This window comes from Eptesicus fuscus, chromosome 4 (assembly GCF_027574615.1).
Source record: "Eptesicus fuscus isolate TK198812 chromosome 4, DD_ASM_mEF_20220401, whole genome shotgun sequence".
Taxonomy (NCBI): domain Eukaryota; kingdom Metazoa; phylum Chordata; class Mammalia; order Chiroptera; family Vespertilionidae; genus Eptesicus; species Eptesicus fuscus.
The window spans coordinates 20,235,294-20,257,208 of record NC_072476.1 but is presented as its reverse complement, the minus strand read 5'-3'; the positions used below and the strand labels follow the sequence as shown (position 1 = coordinate 20,257,208).

The 21,915-nt window shown below is 45.1% G+C and overlaps 2 protein-coding genes across 2 annotated transcripts in view; both read right to left on the bottom strand.

Moving 5' to 3' along the window:
- The window catches only part of SNX29 (sorting nexin 29), a 452,780-nt gene extending 440,226 nt beyond the window's left edge, over positions 1 to 12,554 (bottom strand). The window contains exon 1 of the mRNA XM_054714743.1: positions 12,490 to 12,554. Coding sequence (XP_054570718.1) covers positions 12,490 to 12,496 — 7 coding nt within the window. The 5' untranslated portion in view covers positions 12,497 to 12,554. The remainder of the gene's footprint in view (positions 1 to 12,489) is intronic.
- A 6,086-nt stretch (positions 12,555 to 18,640) lies between these two features.
- Positions 18,641 to 21,473, bottom strand: TNFRSF17 (TNF receptor superfamily member 17). The gene is made up of 3 exons (XM_028145506.2): positions 21,356 to 21,473; positions 20,864 to 20,995; positions 18,641 to 19,131 (listed from the first exon to the last, which is right to left on the bottom strand). Exons 1-3 carry the CDS (start codon positions 21,471 to 21,473, stop codon positions 18,848 to 18,850), a joined length of 534 nt encoding a protein of 177 aa, XP_028001307.2. The 3' UTR covers positions 18,641 to 18,847.
- Between the last annotated feature and the right edge of the window lie 442 nt (positions 21,474 to 21,915).

Here is a 21,915-nt window from a genome sequence, read left to right as displayed (position 1 = left end):
TGGTCGCCCCCAAACTGCCCTCCCCTGCCAGCCATCTTGTGATGATGTGAGGACAGCCATCTTGTGATGACATGAGGGCATCGCGCGAGGACCACATAGGCTTTTATTAGTATAGATTCTTGATGTACCGATAAGCGTCCAACCATTCGACCTTTCAACCAGTCGCTATGACATGCACTGACCACCAAGGGGCAGACACTCCAACCGGTAGTTAGCTTGCTGCTGGGGTCCGGCTGATCAGGACTGGACACAGAGGGCCGGACATGCCCTGGAGCCCTCCCGCAGTCCCTCCCAGGCCAGGGTAGGGTCCCGGATTGCAAGAGAGCCCAGGCCAGGCCGAGGGACCTCACCAATGCACGAATCTGTGCACCAGGCCTCTAGTATTATATATTTTTCCAGACAAACAACTATAAACCTACTTTACTCACTGAAAACACTAATTCAAATGTAGACTCAATGCAATTATATAAAATGCATATGCTTTGAACAAATACAGTATTTTCCAGTGTGGCTCAGTGGTTGAACGTCAACCTATGAGCCAGGAGGTCATAGTTCGATTCCCAGTCAGGGCACATGCCCGGGTTGTGGGCTCAAGCCCCAGTGGGGGATGTGCAGGAGGCAGCTGATCAATGATTCCCTCTCATCATTGATGTTTCTAGCTCTCACTCCCTCTCTCTTTCTCTCTGAAATCAATAAAAATACTTCTTAAATTTTTTTTATAATAAGTAGAATACCTAAAAATGTAAACATTTAATGTGCAAGGAAGGCATATGCATATGTATGTTCTGTTTTCACAATAGTCTTATTAAAGCCATTTTGGGTCTTTGCTTTTTTTTTTTAAGATGGGGAAGAGCAAATTCCAAGATACGCAGATGCAGGCAAGGAAAAATCAGATGGGAATGGGCAAGGTTCCCTGCAGGAAGCTGGGAACACAGGCCCAGCAGGGTGCTGCCGAGCAAGTGGTCAGAGGAAGTACTACGCCAGGCCTCTGGAGGCTCCTGGATGGGCAAGCAGAAATCAGGCCCAAGGAATGGGTCCTCACTCCCCCTGGAGGCTTCACACAGCTACACCCCACACCCACACCTGCTCCTCTCACAGCCTTTCCTACCTCAGTAAAAGGCAGTTCTTACCCCTTCTAGCTGCCCAGGGGCAAAAAAAAAAAACCCAAAAACCAGGAATCACTTCCTCCTCCCTTATGTTTGTTCAGATACCACCTTCCCTGTGAGGTCTACCCTGATTACCCCATTCAAAATTACTACAGCCCTCCCCCTTCAATTTATTCTCTATCCCAAGGGTGGGGAACCTTTTTTCTTCCAAGGGCCATTTGAATATTTATTTAGTTAGTTTTTATTTTTTTTAATTTCAAAGAGGAAGGGAGAGGGAGAGATAGAAATATCTAATCTAATAATAGACAAATATGCAAATTGACCATACCTCCGACACACCCACAAGCCACACCCATGATCCAATCAGAGCGAGCATGCAAATTAACCCAAACCAAGATGGCTACAGCCACAGAGAGCAAGATTTCCTAGGTAACAGAGGAAGCCAAGCTTTCTGCCAGCCGTTGCAGGCCTAAGCCTCCACTCAAGCTACAAAGTTTCAATTATAGAAGGTAAACAAATTCAAACAAATGGCGGCAGAATGGAGCTTGAGAGAGCAAGCCAGGGTTGCTGCCTGTAACAGGGGAAGCAAAGCTTTCAGCACACCCTGGCCGGGCCCACCCGCTGAAGGCAACAAAGTTTCAATTATAACCCCAACACAAATGGCTTCGGGCCTTGGAGGGAGCCCCAGGCTTGGCTCTGCTCCAGGCTACAAAGTTTCAATTGTAGAAGGAAAATAAATTCCAGATACCAGGGCCTCTGCTTGCATTGCCAGGGGGCGTGGCCGGCCTGCAAACCACCACAGGCCCCTCTCTCAGGCCGCCCCACGCCCCAAGGGTACCCCACCCTGATCAGGGACACCCTTCAGGGCAAACCAGCTGGCCCCCACCCCTGTACCAGGCCTCTATCCTATCTAATAAAAGAGTACTATGCAGATTGATCATCACTGCAACACACAATATAGCTGCCCCCATGTGGTCAAAGATCCTGCCCCCATGTGGACACAAGATGGCCACCACAAGATGGCCAGCAGGAGAGGGCAGTTGGGAGGCACCTGGCCTGCAAGGGAGGGCAGTTGAGAGGGTCCAAGCCTGCAAGGGAGGGCAGTTGGAGGTGACCAACCCTGCAGGAGAGGGCAGTTAGGGGTGACCAGGCCGGCAGAGGAGGGAAGTTGGAGGCAAACAGGCTGGCAGCAGAGTGGTTAGGGGGTGATCAGGCTGACAGGCAGAAGCGGTTAGGGGCAATCAGGAAGGCAGGCAGGCAAGCAGTTGGGAGCCAGCAGTTCTGGATTGTGAGAGGCAGGCAGAAGCAGTTAGGGGCAATCAGGAAGGCAGGCAGGCAAGCAGTTGGGAGCCAGCAGTCCTGGATTGTGAGAGGGATGTCCGACTGCCCGTTTAGGCCCGATCCCTGGGATCGGGCCTAAACGGGCAGTCAGACATCCCTTGAGGGGTCCCAGATTGGAGAGGGTACAGGCTGGGCTGAGGGACAACCCTCCTCCGTGCACGAATTTCGTGCACCGGGCCTCTAGTCAATTATAAGAGAGAATCATTGATCAGCTGCCTCCTGCATGCCCCACACTGGGGATCAAACCCGAAACACAGGCATGTGCCCTGATCAGGAATCGAACCGTGACCTCCTGATACATAGGTCAACACTCAACCACTGAGCCACGCTGGCCAGGCCCATTTGGATATTTATGACATCATTCGTGGGCCATACAAAATTATCAACTTAAAAACTAGCCTGCTATATTTGATCAAACATTTAATTAACTCACTCTTAATGCCTCGGCAGGGCCAGACCAAATGATTTCCCAGACGTTCCCCACCCCATCTATCCAGAAAACAAGTCAGATGCAACATTAAGCCCTGGCCTGGGCATAAGATCTAGACCTAGCTAACCAGAGCCACAGTGGTAGGGTCCAGGATGACCACATGGCCAGCCAGACTGCTGTGAATCAGCCCAGGACTTGTGTCAGAGCCATTGGGAAAGAGGTCCACTCTGTGCTTGGGTGTTGTTACATTGTAGGATGTGACCCAAGAGCTGCTGGTAGTCATCTTGCCTCCACAGAGAGGCTGCCTGAATATAAAGCCAACGGAGAAAAAAGTAGAGCTGTGAGCTGGGCAGAAAGGTTGTCCTGGTGATTCTCGAGTCTATCTGGTTCAGTGTCCATTATAAGACACTTCATTTATTTATTTATTCATTCATTCATTCATTCATTCTCACCCAAGGATATGTTTTTACTTATTTTAGAGAGAGAGGAAGGGTAAAAAACAAAAACAAAAAACATTGATCGGTTGCCACCTGTACACACTCCAACCTGGGATCGAACCCACCACCTTTTGGTATATGGGACGACACTCCAACCAAGTAAGCCACCCAGCCAGGGTCATTATAAGACACTTTAAATCCCTGCAGTGCTGAAATAAGCTTCTGTCACATGCTACTGGAGAGTCTAGCTAACACAACCATTACTCCAACAAAACATTTTTCGGCAGTTCATTCAATTCGTTTGAACAGACATCAACAGTACAGCCCTTTGCTATGTGACAGAAGATGCACTAAACTGTCATCAAATAAATGTCTCCTGAATGGTGAACCCTGAATTTCTGGGTTTCTGGCCTGGCTCTGCTGCCACTAGAGCCCTCACTCTTATGGGTATCTTTTTGTTGTTGTTAATCCTCACCCAAGGATTCTTTTCCCATTGCTTTTTAGAGAGTGGAAGGGAGAGGGAGGAAGGGAGGGAGGGAGGGAGAAGAGAAGGGAGGAAGAAGAGGGAGAGAGAGGTGGGAAGGGGGGAAGTGGGGAGGGGAAGGAGAGGGAGGTAGGGGGAGAGAGAAGGACAAACATCAATTGGTTGCCCCTGCAGAAAGCCCTACCAACTGGGGATTGAACCTGCAACTCAAGTACATGCCCTTGACCAGGAATACTGAACCCACAACCTTTCAGTGCACGGAGTGGATGCTGTAACCACGCAGCCAGCATTGCACAGGCCTGGGTTGCAGGCTTGATCCCCAGTTGGGGCATGCAGGAGGAAGCAGATCAATGATTCTCTCTCATCATTGATGTTTCCTATCTCTCTCTCCCTTTCCTTTCCTCTCTAAAATAAATAAAAGTTTTTTTTTTAATTATGCTACATGCAAGATGATGGATTAATGACAGAGTTCATGAAGTTCATAAAAGTGAACAATATGAAGACCACATAGCAACATGTTCAAGTTTTATCCAGAAATCTTATGGGTAAAAATAAAATGCAAATTTATATGATAAAGATAAAATTACTTCAACCTATATAGGTGTTTTGTAACCTTTTTTTTATTATTACTTTCTCCTTTAGGGTCCTTTTTAGACTTTTTTTCTTATCACCCCCTCCATGAAATTTTAGTGCCACAGATATATTTTACATCTGTTTATACACTGCTTGCATATCTGTGATTTATACAAAACAATAAAATGTGCACACCCCTCAGGGGCGCGATCACCTGTGGAGAATGCAGAGCATGCGTATAGACAAGATGTTGGCAGGCAGGAGGGAAGGTGCTTTATCTGGAATTATGTCCACATTGCCAGAATTCATGGAAGCCCATAAAGTCTTAGATTTTAGTTCCATATTTTAAGAGTTCTGAGAACTTGACTTCTATCGGTTACCCAGGCACAGTCATGCAACAGGAAGCAGGAGAATCGATGTCAATAGGGTCAATGTCAATGTCAATGTCAAATGTCTATTGCCACTTGCTCGCAAAGGAGATGGTCAGATATCTGCTGGTGGTGGAGCTCTTACTTCTTACTAACTGCCAAATCAACCCAGTGCCTTCAACAAGGACAACAGGAAGTGTGATACCATAACTTTGTCTGCTTTGAATGAAAACCACTAATATTCCTTTTTCCGTTCACTCAATTTTCAGCTTATTCTTTTTTTTTTTTTTTTAATCCTCATCCAAGGATATTTCTCCATTGATTTTTAGAAAGAGTGGAAGGGAGGGAGGAGCGGGGAGGGAGAAGAGGGAAAAAGGGAGGGAGAGGGAGAGGGAGAGAGGGAGAGAGAGAGAGAGAGAGAGATTGATTGGTTGCCTCCCATACTTGCCCTGACCCAGGCTGGGGACTGAGCCTGCAATTGAGGTAGGTACATGCCCTTGACCAGCAATCAAACCCTCAATCCTGCAGTTCACACTCTAACCACTGAGAAACCCAGCCAGGGCTCACTTATTCTTTATTCCAAATACAAGCCACTGCTGGAGATGACCCAGTCAATTCCAAAGAGGAAACATGACCTTCGACATTCGAGAAAATAAGAAGAAACTGCCAAAATGTGCATAAACATCCGGCAAGATCAGCAGCAAATTCCCATTAATCCCAAACTCTGGTGTATCGAGCCCTTAGAGCTTGTCTGTTCCACAAATTACCTGACTTCTCTGGGTCCGGCTTTCCCCTTCCTTGAACTGGGGGTTTCAGTGTGTTTCTAACTTAAGAATTCTTACAGAATAATTACTGTTTGAAAAGAGCATCAAGGACTTCAAAGATTAAGCCTTACAAAAAACAATGCTTGAGAACCTTGCCTTTCTGACCCTACAAGTTTACTTTCCCAATAACAGCAAAAGTATTATATGAAAATCAGAATTCCTTAGCTAGCAGAAGCTGGTAATCAAGTATTCTTCCCTATTTTTTACGAAAAAAAAAACAAAACAAATAAATAATGGCCACTATCACCCTAACAATTTGCTTACTTCCACATACATATATGAATCCAAAAACAGTTTTCTGTGCATGTATTGATGTGCATCAAGGTATATATTTTAGGTGTAATTCTGCACTCTTCTTTTTTTTAGAGAACGTCAATGTTAATGATGTGTATAAGTCCATTTTTTTCCTTTTAACGTCTCTGAGGTTTTCCATCATGTGATGATACCACATACATTTATCCACTCCCCTATTAATGGTCATCTTATTTGTTTCTGGCCTCATGATACCCATTTATCTTGTGTATGCATTTCCTAGAGCCATTCCACTTCCTGGTTATTTGCACTTAATGTATTTGGCCTTGAACCTATTTGACCTCAAACTCCACTCAAACATTTCCAACTCAAAATACAGCAGATTCTAATTGCCAATTTATAGGATATACAAGAGACTGAGAAACACATCAAACCACACCAAAAGGATGTAATCAGCAAAATCCTGCAAAGAAACCTTACAAGATAAAATGCTTCCTTCAACAAAAATTGCAAGGGGTGAAAAAGAGAGAGATGAAAGGGGAATCTGTAGTTTAAAAAAAAAAAAAAAGACTGTGCTTCAAAGGATACCATCATGAAAGGAAATAAACAACCCATAGAAGGGGAAAAAATGTTTATAAACAACATATCTGATAAAGGACCTATATCCAGATTATACAGAATTCTTATAGCTCAACAGAAAGGAAAACAACCTATTAAAAAATGGACAAAGACTCTCAACAGACATTTCTCCAAAGAAGATATACAAGTGGCCAATAAGCACATGAAACAACGTTCAACACCATTAGTCATTAGGGAAATGCAAATCAAAACCACAGAGACACCACTTCACAGCCACTAGAATGGTAGACTGCAGAAACCAGAACCTTCACGCAGTGCGGGTGGGAAGGGAGAACGGTGTAGCCACATTGGAAAAGTCTGACAGTTCCTCAAATGGGCCCAGTAGTTCCACTTTTAGGTGTACACCCAAGGAAAATGAAAACATATACCCACACAAAACCTTGTGAGTGGTCACTGCAGCATTATTCACAATGGCCAAAGAGTGCAAACAAGTCAAATGTCCATCAACTAATGAAGGAGTAAGCAAAATGTGGCATATCCAAGGCCTGGGTGCAAGAGCAGCACCCACAGAGTGGGGAGCAGGCGATGATTTTGCTGGAGGATCTGGAGAAAGAGCTCAATGAACTGCAGCATGAAATGGCAGCCTGCAGACACAGACATTGGCACCCAGAGTGGTGGCTCAATGGTTGAGTGTTGACCTATGAACCAGGAGGTCACGGTTCAATTCTCCAGTTCGATTCCCCATCAGGGCACATGCCTGGGTTGCGGGCTCCATCCCCAGTAGGGGGTGTGCAGGAGGCAGCCAATCAATGATGTTTCAGTCTCTCACTCCCTCTCCCTTACTCTGTGAAATCAATAAAAATATATTTATTTTAAAAAAGAGAGATAGTGGCTCCAGAGGAGCAGGCATTACTGAGCCTTCAGTCCCTGGAGGAGCCCCAGGTCACATGGGAGCCTGCCCTGTTGGAGAGACAGACAAACTGACCAGGACTGAGGAAGGAGAGTGGTGCAATGGAAACAGTCCTGAGTTAGTGGAGCGACATAGGAGAATATTTTATGGAGACACCTGAGAGGTGTCACACCAGGATGCCCGACATGGAGAAGCTGGTGAGCATAAGGCTCCGATTCAAGGGCCCTGGGGAAACCCCGTAGGAGAAAGACAACACGAATGTGATGAATGTGGGAAGAGCTTCGCTCAGAGCTCAGGTCTCATTCAACATCAAAGAATTCACACTGGAGAAAGACCCTATGAAGGTAATGAGTGTGGGAAGGCCTTCAGTCTGAGTGCCAGCCTCATCCAGCACCAGAGAACCCACGGTGGAGAGAAGCCCCATCAGCGCAGCCAGTGCTGGAAGAGTTACGGTGGTCGGTGCTCCTCACTCCTTTGGCATGGAGCACCAGAGAAGCCCTCTGGGAGCGGCCTCCCCAGTGCAGTAAGTGTGGAAAAGCTTTCATCGACACTATAACCTCATCTGCCATCAGGAGATTCACAGCGTGGTCGAGCTAGTCTAATCCTTGCTGTGTGCAAGTTTTCCAATTCATTGGCCAAGTCCTGTGCAGCAAGTGAAGACTGGGAAATGCTTTTCTTCCGGTCTCCACTCAAGGCGTTTTGGAACAAATACTGACCTGTGGTGCGGACACATCCTAAGAGGAAACTTAACAGGTTTTTTAAGCTATTGCTTTCCCTTCGGTTTCTTTACCTCTTCCTGGTCACTACTAGTCCATCCTCTTATTTATTCTCTTTCAGATGGCTCTAAACCTTCCTAACAATGTAATAAACCGTGCCGCTATCGCCAACAGGCTTGAAAGCTCTGTACATATCTGGATTTACGCCCTGAAGTCCACAAAGAGCTCTGCTGATGTTCTACGTGACCGCACTGGCATGGTACATCTTCCCCGCCTTACTGCTTCCCTCTGACACCTACATGACACTCCTTTTTAAATGCTGGGTGTGTACACTTGGGCAAGTTATTCACCTTTCCATGATCCAGTTTTATCATTTGTAAACAATGGATTACAGTATAACTACCTCATAATGTTTTTGAAAGGATTTAAAAATGTAATCCAGATGAAGCTTAGTGCATGACAGACTAAGCACTCAATAAATATTCACTATTTGTATTACAACTGTTGACCCCGAGAAGAAATATACCTGCCAAAAAGGACTTCCTAGCAATTAATTGGGTCCAAATTCATAACCAGAGTCTAGTAGCCGTTGCTGACAGAGGCCATACATGCGTCTTGCATCTCAGGGAAAAGCCAGACTGAGGGGCCAGCCTCCTGCACTGTGTTTCTGCCAGCAGAGTTGGACTTACAAAGGAGTTCCTGGGATGGTACTTTGGCCATCTAATTAGAGCTGCAAAATTATAGCCTTTTTTGCACCTTTACTGACCAATCAATCAGTAGATCCATAACAACCAACCAGGATGTGCAATTCCAACCTACTGGACAGTGCTATTTGAACCAATTAAACTGCAAATTTGGATTCCTCGTTTGCATAAAAATGGACCAATCAGTGACCATTGTGGGCATTGTATATAAGGGGCCTCCCCTTTGTCTCAGTGGAATGCACTTTCAGTTTCTGCCCATGGCTGCACTTCTCTGGTTTGCAAACTATTCACCTGAATAGTCTCTCCTTTCAACGCACACACAAAAAAAGTGTCATATCCATATAATGGAATATTATTCAGCCACAAAAAGAAATGAAGTACAGATAATATGCTACATTTTGAACCTTGAAAGCATACTTCATGCAAACAGCTGGACACAAAAGGCCACAGTATTATTAATTTATATGAAATATCCAGAATAGGAAATCCAGAGAGAGAGAGAGAGAGAGAGAGAGAATAGATTAGTTATTGCCTGGGGCTTAAGGGAGGGAGAATGAGAATGGCTGCTAATGGGTACAGGGTTTCTTTGGGAGTAATGAAAATGTTCTAAAATTGATTATGATGATGTTTGCAGAACTCTGTAAATATACTGAACACTAAATAATAACAAGCTTAAAAATTAGAGAGAGACCTAAAAGACTTAGAAAACAAACCAATTTGCATTGTGTAAACCTCATTCAGATCCTGGATTTTAAAAAATACACTATAAGCCCTAACCTGTTTGGCTCAGTGGATACAGCATAGGCCTGCGGACTCAAGGGTCCCAGGTTCGATTCCGGTCAAGGGCATGTACCTTGGTTGCGGGCACATCCCCAGTATGGGGGTGTGCAGGAGGCAGCTGATTGATGTTTCTCTCTCATCACTGATGTTTCTAACTCTCCATCCCTCTTCCTTTCTGTTAAAAAATCAAGAAATTATATTTTTTTTAAAATACACTATAAAATAGAATTATAAAGCAAGTATGGAAATTTGAACATTGAATCTCTGATATTAATGAATTATTACTAATTTCTTATAGATATGGAAATGAAATTGTGTTTTTAAAGAAGTGCCTGTATTTTTTTATATTTTTTTAAATATATTTTTATTGATTTCAGACAAAGAGGAAGGGAGAGGGAGAGAGAGATAGAAACATCAGTGATGAGAGAGAATCACTGATCAGCTGCCACCTGCACACCCCCTACTGGGGATCAAGCCCACAACCTGGGCATGTGCCCTTGGCCGGAATCGAACCTGGGACCCTTCAGTCTGCAGGCCGATGCTCTATCCACTGAGCCAAACCAGCTAAGGTGGAGTACTTGTATTTTAGAAATACATATTAAAATTTTTATTGGTGAAATGATACAATTTCTAGGATTTGCTTCAAAATAAACTGGGGAGAGAGGTAGAAAGTAAATAGGTAAAGTGGCCATAAGTTGATAATTGCTCATTCAACTATTCTCCCCACTTCCCTGATATTTGAAAATTTCTGTTAATAAAAAGAACAGAAGAAAGAAAATATTTCCATGTCATGTTATTTCGTTGTGTGCCAATTATCAATCTCAAAGGTGGGAAAACCCTATTTCAATTGTGTTCTCAAGAAATGATTGATGGAAACCTGTATGTGTATTATTTACAATTTGAGGAAATAAAGAGTTTTACTTTCAAAAAAAGAAACGATTGAAAAATACCTTGGACTTCCCCCGCCATCCTCAGCAACCACTTTTTCTGCCTCAATTACAATCTTTCCAAAAGAAGGCTTTCATTCTTAATGCTTTTTCCTTTAAAAAAAAAAAAAAAAAAAAACATTTATTGGTTTCCTTTTGTTTGGCCTTAGACCTAATTATTTTTAATTACATTTTAAAACTCATCTTTGATATTAAGTTGCCCCTTAAAAGATACATTGATTCATTTCCCCTGGCTTGTCAATTTCACTTACTCCTCTGAGGAAGGCAGAACTGTGAGCCTTGGAGCCTCCTTGGGCACAATAAAAGAAAGAGATTTTTTAGGGCCCAGAACTGGGCCACAAAGCAACCCCACCTGAGCCCCATGTCCTTATGGAAACAATAACAGCGCTAATTTCCTGACTACAAACCATGGAGAGGCATAGTACCAATCACTTCACCTGAGTAATGTTATTTGGTCATTGCAACAAGCCTAGAGACAGGTACCATTACTTATCCCCATTTTGCTAAGACTTGCAGAATGATCAAGCAACTTACTCTAAATCACACAGCTTTATGTGGCAGGACCAGGATTTGAGCCCAGGCTGTCTAGTTCCAGGGCCTGCACTTACACCAGACTAGATTACCTCCTGGGAGGAAACCAGCTCATCACATCTGTGTTGTGGTATTACTAATGTCCTAGGACCAGAAAGTTTAATTAAACCAAAATTCATTCACTCTGGACACAGATGATGGGCTGTCTCCCAGGAAATCCTTCCCCCTGCCCACCCCTCCCCTCCCCCATCCCCAGCTCCCTCATTAGGACCATCAATTTCACAAATCTTACTCTTGAATAACAAAAACAAAAGCACATAACGTGGAAAACAATCCACAGAGATCATTTAAAAGTTAAAAATGAAAAGAGATATATTGCCTTAGCCTTGCCCACTCTCGACCTCCAGAAAATGCCTGGGTGACGGGGCTAGCTAGGGCCAAGGGCTGGACTTTTCAGTGGAGAGAAAACAGGAGAGTAGGCGAGTCCTCCTAAGTGAATCCAGATCCCAGTTAGGGTGAGCTGAGAGGCTTCCCTGAGCCACTCCCATCTCCACATGCAACACCCAGGAATGACTTAGCACCAAAACACCGACAGAGGAAACGACTGAGGATCCCTGGCCAAGCCTCAGGACTAAACTTCAGAAACACTGAGGACTATCTCCCAGGAAACTCCCTCCCCCCTCTCCACCTCCCCACCAAAACCAGCCTCCTCCCCTTGTGGGAGGGAGAGGGGTGGACTGGGCAGGGCAAGCAATGGTCCCCAGATGGGCTCAACATTGCACAAGGGAAGGCTTGCAGGACAGGACAAGGGAGATCTCAAGTGATCTAAGAAAATGAAGGGGCTGGAGTCTTAAAAAAAAAAAAAGAACCAAGGACCAAAGTGGGAAACAAAGTCACTGGGAACAGCGGTGACAGGAACAGCACAGCCCTGGGGGCAGAGGCATAAGAGGGGCCGGGAAAACAAAGAGGCTGGAGAACTCATGGTCCTCTGCGGACCTGGAGCTACGGGGACACGGGGTTCAGGGGCCAGCAAACTAAGTGTTGAGAGAGGACGCTCAGCCTGTGTGGAGACTGGAGTGACTGGAGACAGAGGGCCTGAGGACGCGGATGACTGAGGAGCAGGGGGAGCCTGAACTGGAACCGGGACTCAGGAAGTCTAAGAGTTCGCTGGGACTGAGACAGAGGAGGTCTGAGAACTGGGGGTCTGGTAACCGGGCAAGGGGTCGGAAGGCTGGGAAGGGCTGGCGGATTGGGGTACAGGTGTCGAAGGGCTGCTTTCAAGAGATGGGCAGGAGTCAGGGGACTAGGAGTGCCTGGGCTCGGGACGCCCGAGAACTGCAGGTGACCAGGGCAAGAACTGGGTTGGTTTTACACGGGGTCAGGAAACGGGGAGCGCTGGGACGGGGGTCTGGGAGCGGGACGTGGGGACGAGGGGCCGAAGTGTGCAGCTGAGGCGGCGGAAGCCGGGGCGGGCGGGGCGGGTGACAGCGGCGAAGCCGCCACTCACCGCTCATGGTGCCGCTCTCCGGGCCGGTGCCTGCGCCTCGCCGCTACTGCCGCCGCCGAGCTCCAGACAGGCCGGGCCACTGCGCGCCCCGCCCCGCCCCGCCGGTCCGCCCTCCCGCCCCGCCCCGGAACTGGAGCGTCGCCGCTGTGGCCCCGCCCCCCGACCCGGAACGTAAACACCGACGCCGGCGCGGGGCCGAGGGCCGGGAGGCGGACCGTAGGTGCGGGGGGCCGGGGCAGACTGGAACCTCCTTGGAGACGCGTGGTGGTGGTCCGCCCGTGCTGGGGTACAGCGGGATCATCTGGACGCCTCCCCGCCCTCTTGGGCTCACACCCCTGCCGGAAAGCCGGACAGTAAACAAGGAAGGCCCGAGAGGAGACGACGCCAGACTGCGCTAGAAGCTGAGAAGGGAAAAGAATAATGGGCCAAAGCGTGGGGACAGGGGAGATGGGCAGTCCCAGAGGGCCTCTCTAAGGAGACGACTTTAGAGCTGAGACCTGCATGATAAGGAGACAGCCGGGAAGATCTGCAGGAAAGGAACAAGTGCAGAAGGCCCTGCCTAGAGGGATTGGCTGGAGGGAGAGGGTGAGAAAGGGGTAGTCGGAGGTCAAGAGTTGGGTGGAGGTGGGGGGAAAAAAAATCAAAACTGGAGTAGCAATACTCATATCTGACAAAATAGACTAAGATCTGGAAACAGCCCAAGTGCCCATCAGCAGATAAGTGGATAAAAAAGCTGTGGTACATTTATATCTTGGAATACTATGCAGCAGTAGAAAAGAAGAGTCTCTAACCCTTTGAGACAGCATGGAAGGACCTGGAGAGTATTATGCTAAGTGAGATAAGTCAGTCAGAGAAAGACAAGTATCACATGATCTCATTCCTGTGGAATCTAATTAACAAAATAAGCTGATGAAGGGAGTGGATCCAGAGACGTGGGAGCTTGTATCTCAGAGGGAAGGTGGGGGTGGGTGGGTGGGTGGAGGTAATCCTCCAAAGACCTTCTATGCTTATAGACAGGCGTCCTCAAACTACGGCCCACCGGCCACATGCGGCCCGCCGAGGACATTTATCCGGGTGTTTTTGCCGTTTTGTTTTTTTTTACTTCAAAATAAGATATGTGCAGTGTGCATAGGAATTTGTTCATAGTTGTTTTTTTTAAAACTATAGTCCAGCCCTCCAACGGTCTGAGGGACAGTGAACTGGCCCCCTGTTTAAAAAGTTTGAGGACCCCTGCATATAGGCATAACCCATGGATGCATACAGTGGGGAGGTGAGGGCCTGGGGCGGAGGTTGGAGGTGGTGGAGATGATGGGGGGAAATGGGAGTCTTATGTAATACTTTCAACAATAAAGTTTAAAAATAAAGAGTTGGGTGGAGGGCCTTGCAAGCCATTGTAAGGAGTTTGGACTTTTCAACCTAACTCTTAAGTAGTGTTAGCATAAGAAACATTCAAACCTGTAAAGAATTTTTATGAGTTTAGTTGAACCAAACTGTCAACAACTGCTGGAAAGCAGAATCTCAATGTATTGAGATAATGCTCCAGAAAATGGCAGTTTTTCACTAATTTTTATAAATTACCATCAAAGGAGGAGAGTAAGTGGGTTACGTGAAATCCATTGGTGATAGATTAGGGAAGTGGTAGAAAGCAAAGCGGGAAAACCTCTGGGATTGGAAAAAAGTAAACTGATAGGCACACGCTTCTTTTACATAGGTGGGTATAGGATAGTTCAGTCAACAATTAAGGATAACAGTAACAGTGAGGGAATTTGCGCATTTATTGTGCGCTAAGGGGTCTGGAAAAAGGGAAGGTACAAGTTACTGGTGACATTCCAAAGGTATGTTATCTAGATGCAAAAAAATTAAAAATGGAACTCCCATTCGACCCAGTAATCCCACTTTTGGGAGTATATCCCAAGAAACCAGAAACACTGATAAGAAAGGACATATGTACCCCTATGCTCATAGCAGCACAATTTATAATAGCTAAGATTTGGAAACAGCCTAAGTGCCTATCTGCAGATGAGTGGATTAAAAAACTGGTACATCTACACAATGGAATACTACACTGCTATAAAAAAGAAGGAACTTTTACCATTTGCAACAGCATGGATGGACCTGAAGAGCATTATGCTAAGCGAAATAAGCCAGGCGGAGAAAGATAAATATCACATGATCTCACTCATATGTGGGATATAATGAACAATATAAACTGATGAACAAACACTTCCAGAGACAAACACTGAACAGACCCTCCAACCTCAGAGAAAAGGCAGGGAAGGGGGGGAAGGGGAAGATATCAACCAGAGGACTTGTATACATGCATATTAGCATAACTAATGGACATGGGCACTGGGGCGGTGAGGGCTTGTCCTGGGGGGACGGGAGTAGGGAGGGTCAATCGGGGAAAAAGACATATGTAATACTTTAAACAATTTTTTAAAAAGACTAAATAAGCTCAGTTAAGATCAAAGTTGATCTCTGTCAGGGAAGATAACAACCTAGGACATGACTACCCTCTATAAACTGCTTTTTTTAAATATATATTTTTATTGATTTCAGACAGGAAGGGAGAGGGAGAGAGAGAAACATCAATGATGAGAGAGAATCACCCATCAGCTGCCTCCTGCACGCCCCCTACTGGGGATTGAGCCCTGCAACCCAGGCATATGCCCTAGACTGGAATCAAACCTGGGACCCTTGAGTCCCCAGGCCAACGCTCTACCCACTGAGCCAAACCAGCTAGGGCTAAACTGCTTTTTAATTTAAAGTTTTAATTTCAGACCATCACTTGTGATTACTTTAGGTCTGAGTTTGCAAGGCTGCCACACAGGCCTTCCCTGAGTTAGTCAGGTCGGCATGTGGCCCCTTTTCACTCAGAGTAGTTAAGGGAATAGAAAGCCATTGCAAGAATTTAAGCAAAGGAATGACACAATCTGAATTAGGTTTTTAAATGATTATTCTTAGGGTTTGAGAATGAATTGTGGAGCGGAGGCAGCTGGTTAGGGGGGTATCACAATTGTCCAGCAAGAGATAATAGGGCCTGGGGCTAACATGGTGGCAGTGGAGATGAAAATAGATCATCATGTATGAACACATGTTCACAACAATCTTGAAAATCCATTTTACTGCCGCATCTTACAGGTTGGGGTTAGGGGACCAAGAAATATTGAAGGAGCATTTGCTCAATGTGTTTGCCTGCATCCCAGAGTAAAAAAGTACCTTTTCCGTCACAACTCAATACACACATGCGTACATTTAAGTAACTAACACAACAATTCTGAACTTAATGTCTTCTCTTGTGCTTTACTTTTCTTTTTCCCCCGCGGGGAAGGGTTGGGGGAGGGTTCAGGGAAAGGGAAGATAGGGGCATGCTCCTGGAAGGGAGAGCCTACTTTTTTTAAATGCTGACTGAGAGGATTGATCCACTGAGTTGCGGACCAAGCCCCACTGGGAAAAGGAGCCAGAATTCCAGCATGGCCTTTCTGCTACATTGCCTCTCAAAACTTAATCTCTGGCCCTGGGAATTTACTTTTGGACTCAGCAGAGGTCAAGAGCTCTTTGGAGAATGATGCTCAGGATCATCTATAATAATAAAAGGGTAATATGCTAATTAGACTGGACATCCTTCCAGATGAAGCCGGGCCGGAGCAAAGCCATCCGGGTCCCAGGTCCCGGGTGCTGGAGGGGAGCCAGTGCTGGCAGCTGGAGGAAGGAAGGCCTACTCTTGCACGAATATTCGTGCATCAGGCCTCTTGTTTTTTTATAATAGTGAAAAAGTTGCCCTCTCCGGTTTGGCTCAATGGATAGAGTGTTGGCCTGCGGACTGAAGGGTTCCGGGTTCAATTCCAGTCAAGGGCACATTCCCAGGTTGCGGGTTCAATCCCCAGTAGAGGGCATGCAGGAGGCAGCTGATAGGTGATTCTCTCTCATCACTGATGTTTCTATCTCTCCCTCTCCTTTCCTCTCTGAAATCAATAAAAATATTTTTTTTATAATAGTGAAAAAGTGGAAAACACCAAAGCCCAACTGCAGTAGAATAGCTAAGCAAATCGTGGCCCACCTCATAAGGAATCTCTGCAGTAACTGAAAGTTAATTACAATGATTATGAGAAAGTGGGAAAGGCCGCTGATAAGACATTAAGTTTAAAAAAGCCCCTGTAAACCATGATGACAATTTTGTCAAAATACAGCCATGTGTAGGGAGAATTTAAAAATGAAAATAGTTGTCAGATGGATACTAATCGGGGTAATCACTTTGTCAGTTATCTGAATGTCTAATCACTATGTTGTATACTTGAAACTAAGATATTTCCACTGTAGTTGAAAATACTTGTGTGTTTGCTTGGTGGGGTTGTTTTCCCATTTTCAAAATTATACTTGACAGTTGTTCCTTTGTTATTATAGTTAAAGAGTGGATGTGTCTGAACCCTCCCCTAGAAAACCTAGCTTAGGTCTGCCTGCCCCTTGTAACCTTTGGTAAACCATCACATACCTATTTCATGGAGCTGTGATGAGGATGCTGTGTTACGCTTTCTCATAGCACCCTGCACCTTTCCCTCATATCACTTGACGCAGGATATGTTATTGAAATTGTAGTGTGTACTTAATGTTTTCTACCCCCAGCCATCCCCAAGTGTTATAATCCCTTCTTCCCGAGACTTTAACCTGGTCCTGGAAGACCAGGAATCAAAAGCCTAACATCAACTTTGGAAAAATCTAAATTCATTGAGGAGGTTCTACCAGGTGTGAGGGGATAAGGAACAACTAGGAGCAATATAATAGTAAAGGAGTGTGTGCCTGCCCTCAGAGAGACTCAACCTCAAAGGAACTAATAAAAACCATCATAGCAGCTGAAACCGGTTTGGCTCAGTGGATAGAGTGTCGGCCTGCAGACTGAAGGTTCCAGGTTTGATTTCGGTCAAGAGCATGTACCTTGGTTGCAGGCACATCCCCAGTAGGGAGTGTGCAGGAGGCAGCTGATCGATGTTTCTAGCTATCTCTCTCCCTTCCTCTCTGTAAAAAATCAATAAAATATATTCTTTTTAAAAAATCATCATAGCAGTGTGACTAACCAAATTGCTTACTATGAACCAGATACTTTTATGGGGGGGGAAATGTTGTGTGTTTATGTAACATACAGTAGTTAAGTAACTTGCTTATAGTCACCCAAGGTCTATCACCTTCTACTAACAGAGCCAGGATTCAAACCCAGGCAGGCGGGCTCTAAGAGCCAGTGCCTTAACCACTATACTGGTTTGTCTCCTGTGGCCCTCAAGGGCCTGAAATGGAGCCATGATGGGTCCCAAATGGGTAAAAAGATCCCGCCAAGGTTCCCCATATCTCAAGCCTGACACAAAAGCCACAGAGCCCCGAGACCTTGAAGATCTATGCTGTGGTGCCAGTGGGCATCTTAATGATCAAAGTCAATCAATTATCACAGTGCAGCACCTGTTGCATAGCCTTTCCATAAGGAGCTTTGCACAATCCCAAGACCTTTGCTCAACCCCAAAGAAGAAACCCTCCCCCTATAATGACTAAGACTGTAACCCAAACAGATGGGGAACTCAGAAATGGAACTAAGTTAATGTGAAGAGGGGGAAAAAAAGAAATAGATCAAGATGTCTGGGTTTAAATCGTGGCTTTGCCATTTACTGGCTATGTTACTTTGCTCTGCCTTAGTTTCTGTCATAATCTGTAAAATGGAGAGGGTGGTGGTCCACCCACCTTGTAGTTTGTTGTATGCAAATAAATGAGTTCGTACAGGTAAAGCACTTAGAACAGTCCCTGCACATCAGCAACTATATAAGTGTTAGCGATCGTTATTACCTGCATTTGGGTCTGAAAATTATACCAAGTAAGCTTTTATCGCCGTTTGTAATTCTACCCATATTTATATGATTATAATAATGCCTGAGGCCTCCGGTAGGCTGGAAACTCACAAGGTCATTGCACACTGAATTAGCACGGCTGACTCTAGGCTTCTCCTGTCTACAGAAGTATGCAAAATAACCTTGCTTGCCTTTAACCATAAAGAAAAATTCAGTCTGTTCTGAAGTGCATATGTGCATGTATAGGAGGGAAGTGGTCCAGCCGCAAAAAGGTGTCACTATGGGATCTACACATTGCAGTCCTTTTTTTCAGTGAGTCAAGAATTTAATCATTGAAACCAATGAAGTTTCCACGGTTAAGCTCCCAACAGTAAGATAGAGAAATATATCTAACATAATGATTTTCTAGAATTAGAGGACAGAAAGCTCTGTGGGCCACTGATAACAATCATCCTAAAGACACCTGATACACCATCCTTTCCTCTGACAAAAGATTTTCAAAGTAGCTCTGCAACACTCAAAATGGTTAATTATCTGGTGGAGATGGATTTCTCCATCCTTGTGAGACTCTCAGCAGCTAGCAGGCCACTGCAGTAGTCGTTCGTTTTCGTGGTGACAAGGATGGTTGCGCCTTCCTCCATCGCTGGGAGTGGAAAGAAATGGTCAGAATCGACCTTTGGTTGGCTCTTGACACAGTCTTCACAGGTGCAGTCTTCTACTGTGTACTCCAGGCTTCTGGAAAGAATTTCCTCACCGGTCCTGCTACCTTTCCTGTCATCCAGGTCAGCATTCGCCTCATGCTGGAGAGGTGATCCTGATTACACAGAAACGGAAAAGTTAACTTAAACTTCCCAGTGCGGGGTGGTGGTGACAGTCTTAGCAGTACACCTCAGGCTGAAAGCCGTGCCAGACAGATCTCACCCTACAAAACAAATGAGTATGTCCTACTCTAGAAGTCAGGAACTAACCGGCCACAGGACACAAGAGGCTCAAAGACATGCTTTAGGGCATAGAGTGTTTTTACGTGTCTGCTTACGTTGACCCACATTTAAAAATCAAGTGATTGCCCTGGCCCGTGTGGCTCAGCTGGTAGAAGTTTTGTCTGTGCACCAAGAGGTGGCAGGTTCAATTCCCCGTGTGCGGGAGGCAATCAATCGATGTTTCTCTCTCACATCGATGTCTCTCTCGCTCTCACTCTTGAATTTAAAAATAAAAGTATTTTTAAAAATCAAGTGATGCCGAAACCGGTTTGGCTCAGTGGATAGAGCGTCGGCCTGCGGACTCAAGGGTCCCAGGTTCGATTCCGGTCAAGGGCATGTACCTTGGTTGCGGGCACATCCCCAGTAGGGGGTGTGCAGGAGGCAGCTGATCGATGTTTCTCTCTCATCGATGTTTCTAACTCTCTATCCCTCTCTCTTCCTCTCTGTAAAAAATCAATAAAATATATTTTAAAAAAAAAATCAAGTGATTTTACATACAAATCTAGACTGGCCTCAATCTTATTTTACACAAATTATCATATGTTACAACGCACCAAAATCAGCCTATAGTAACACATTAGAATTCAAAGTAAAGATGCTTCTCTTTTCACATTTTGTGTCAGATTAAAAAATTTCAATGACTCTCCATGATCACATAAGGAAGGAGTCTCCATTATGCCCCCACCATATGCCTGTGAAGATGTTTTACTATTTCCCCAACCTTCCACAGTATAACTCCATCTTCCAAAACATCACACTTAGAAGTCCTTCCCCACCTGTTTCTCAAATTCCAAGCAAAACAAAAATAAAAATGAGTAAATTATATAGGACAACCATTTACCTCTCCTTATGCACAGGAGAGCGAATAAGGCGGATGCTTTGCAGATTATGCACAAAAACGCAGAAAGAAATAGGGCAGGGGCTGCAGAGTGTTTGGGAATCAGATCGTAAGCACAGGTGCCGCAGAAGCCGTTTTATCTTAAGGAGCCCTTAAGACCTTGAGGGTGTTAAGGAACAATCACTTCGCAGGGAACATTCAGTCCTCTGGGACTGGTTCTCTACTGATTATAAAGATGCTGATCTTTGAGATGGTTGCTTACGTAATCCAGGAGCAACTGGTTATTCAGTTCTAACATTTTTCAGCAGTAAAATGTTCACCCAAGCAAATAACACATATTCATATTAAAAATGTGGCCACGGAGCATGCCAAATACACTTTTCCTGACAGTAGCAGACCTGGCTAGCAGTGACATTTATAGTCAATGTGTGAATTTTGATCAAAAACATGGACGTTTCCCAAGAAAGCCGTGGTAATTCAAAAGAGTGATTTTCAAGGGAAGAACACGGGAGAAGACTGACACTGTAGAACACCTGCAAAGCAGGTGTAAACACAGGAGAAAAGACAGCTCCCTTCTACCAAGAAGCGCATTTGACATATCTGTCCTCTGACACACTCAAAAGGGCTCCAACCTAATGAAATCTTCAGTGTAAAAAAAGAAAGAGGAACTGAAACTCGCAAAAGCCACCTCTGGGAAACAGATTTCTAAGATTGGCCACCAAACTAACCTGTGCTTTTAAATTCGTCCTTCGATGGTTCGGAGCTCATCTTCCTTAGCAAGATCATCAGCGCGAAAACTGTCAAAGACATCAGCAAGCTCAGGCCCAAACAGGTCCAGAGAATGGCATTTGTTCCTTTCACTGAGTTAAAAGCAATGTCAGAGAGAGAGAATGAACTGGTGACATTGACATCAAGTAAACATTATTTGCTATCCAATTCCCCTCGTTCATCAGCATTGACTTTCCAATTCTAAATAACACATAATTAGAAGAGTTGATAAAATACTGGGTTGCTAACAGTGCTGAATAAAATTGAGTTCAGCTCTGAATAATTACTCTATTCCTGTTGGCATTTAAATAACGGCCTCATTACCTTTCTCTTTTTGGATTCAGAAAATCTCACCACCTTCCCTGTAATGTTTATTCTTTGGATAAGCACTCAGTATAGAGAGAATACTTTACTGCACACCAACGAATAATTGTTCAAGCAGTAGTACTTACTTGTATTACAGTAACGCTGACATATGAGAGGAGGGGTATTAGAACACCGAAGGTGACACGGTTTGCAATCATTCAGCAATCTGTCAAAATATTCATTTTGGAGGCACTGCTGAGCCATCTGGAACTTGATCACAAAAAGAAACAAAGAAACCACGGAGAGAACCGCATGGAAAGACAAGTAGAATCTCCTCAAGAATTCCCCAGCAAGTGGAATGAGAGCAGCTACAATGTCCAACAACTTCGAGGAAATAAAAGAAGCTCACATCGATGGCTCTGGGCTTATAGGGGATGCCTCTCTGTACTGCGGCCAAGGATTTGAATACCAACTCTGATTCCCCTTTCGTAGTTTGAGGCTTGGGTGGGGTAAGAGATGGAGTGTCAATATCCAGGGCAAGCCGTACCTGAAACAGAAACCGCTTATTTATAGTGACAATGTCTCAGCCAGGTGACAGTTGCAAGACGTAGACAAGCCTGAGGCACCAGGCAGAAGGTTCTATAACCATGTTCGGTGCATCTGTTTATGAGCTGAGCTGTGTGACAGGCCCCAGGGAGCTAGGTAA

Excerpts from the sequence above, each read along its gene's own strand:
- TNFRSF17 (XM_028145506.2), bottom strand. The coding sequence starts at position 21,473 with ATGGCTCAGCAGTGCCTCCAAAATGAATATTTTGACAGATTGCTGAAT. Across the intron at positions 20,996-21,355 it reads TCAGCGTTACTGTAATACAA|TGAAAGGAACAAATGCCATT; the intron begins GTAAGTACTACT and ends CTTTTAACTCAG. Across the intron at positions 19,132-20,863 it reads GGACGAATTTAAAAGCACAG|GATCACCTCTCCAGCATGAG; the intron begins GTTAGTTTGGTG and ends CTGTGTAATCAG.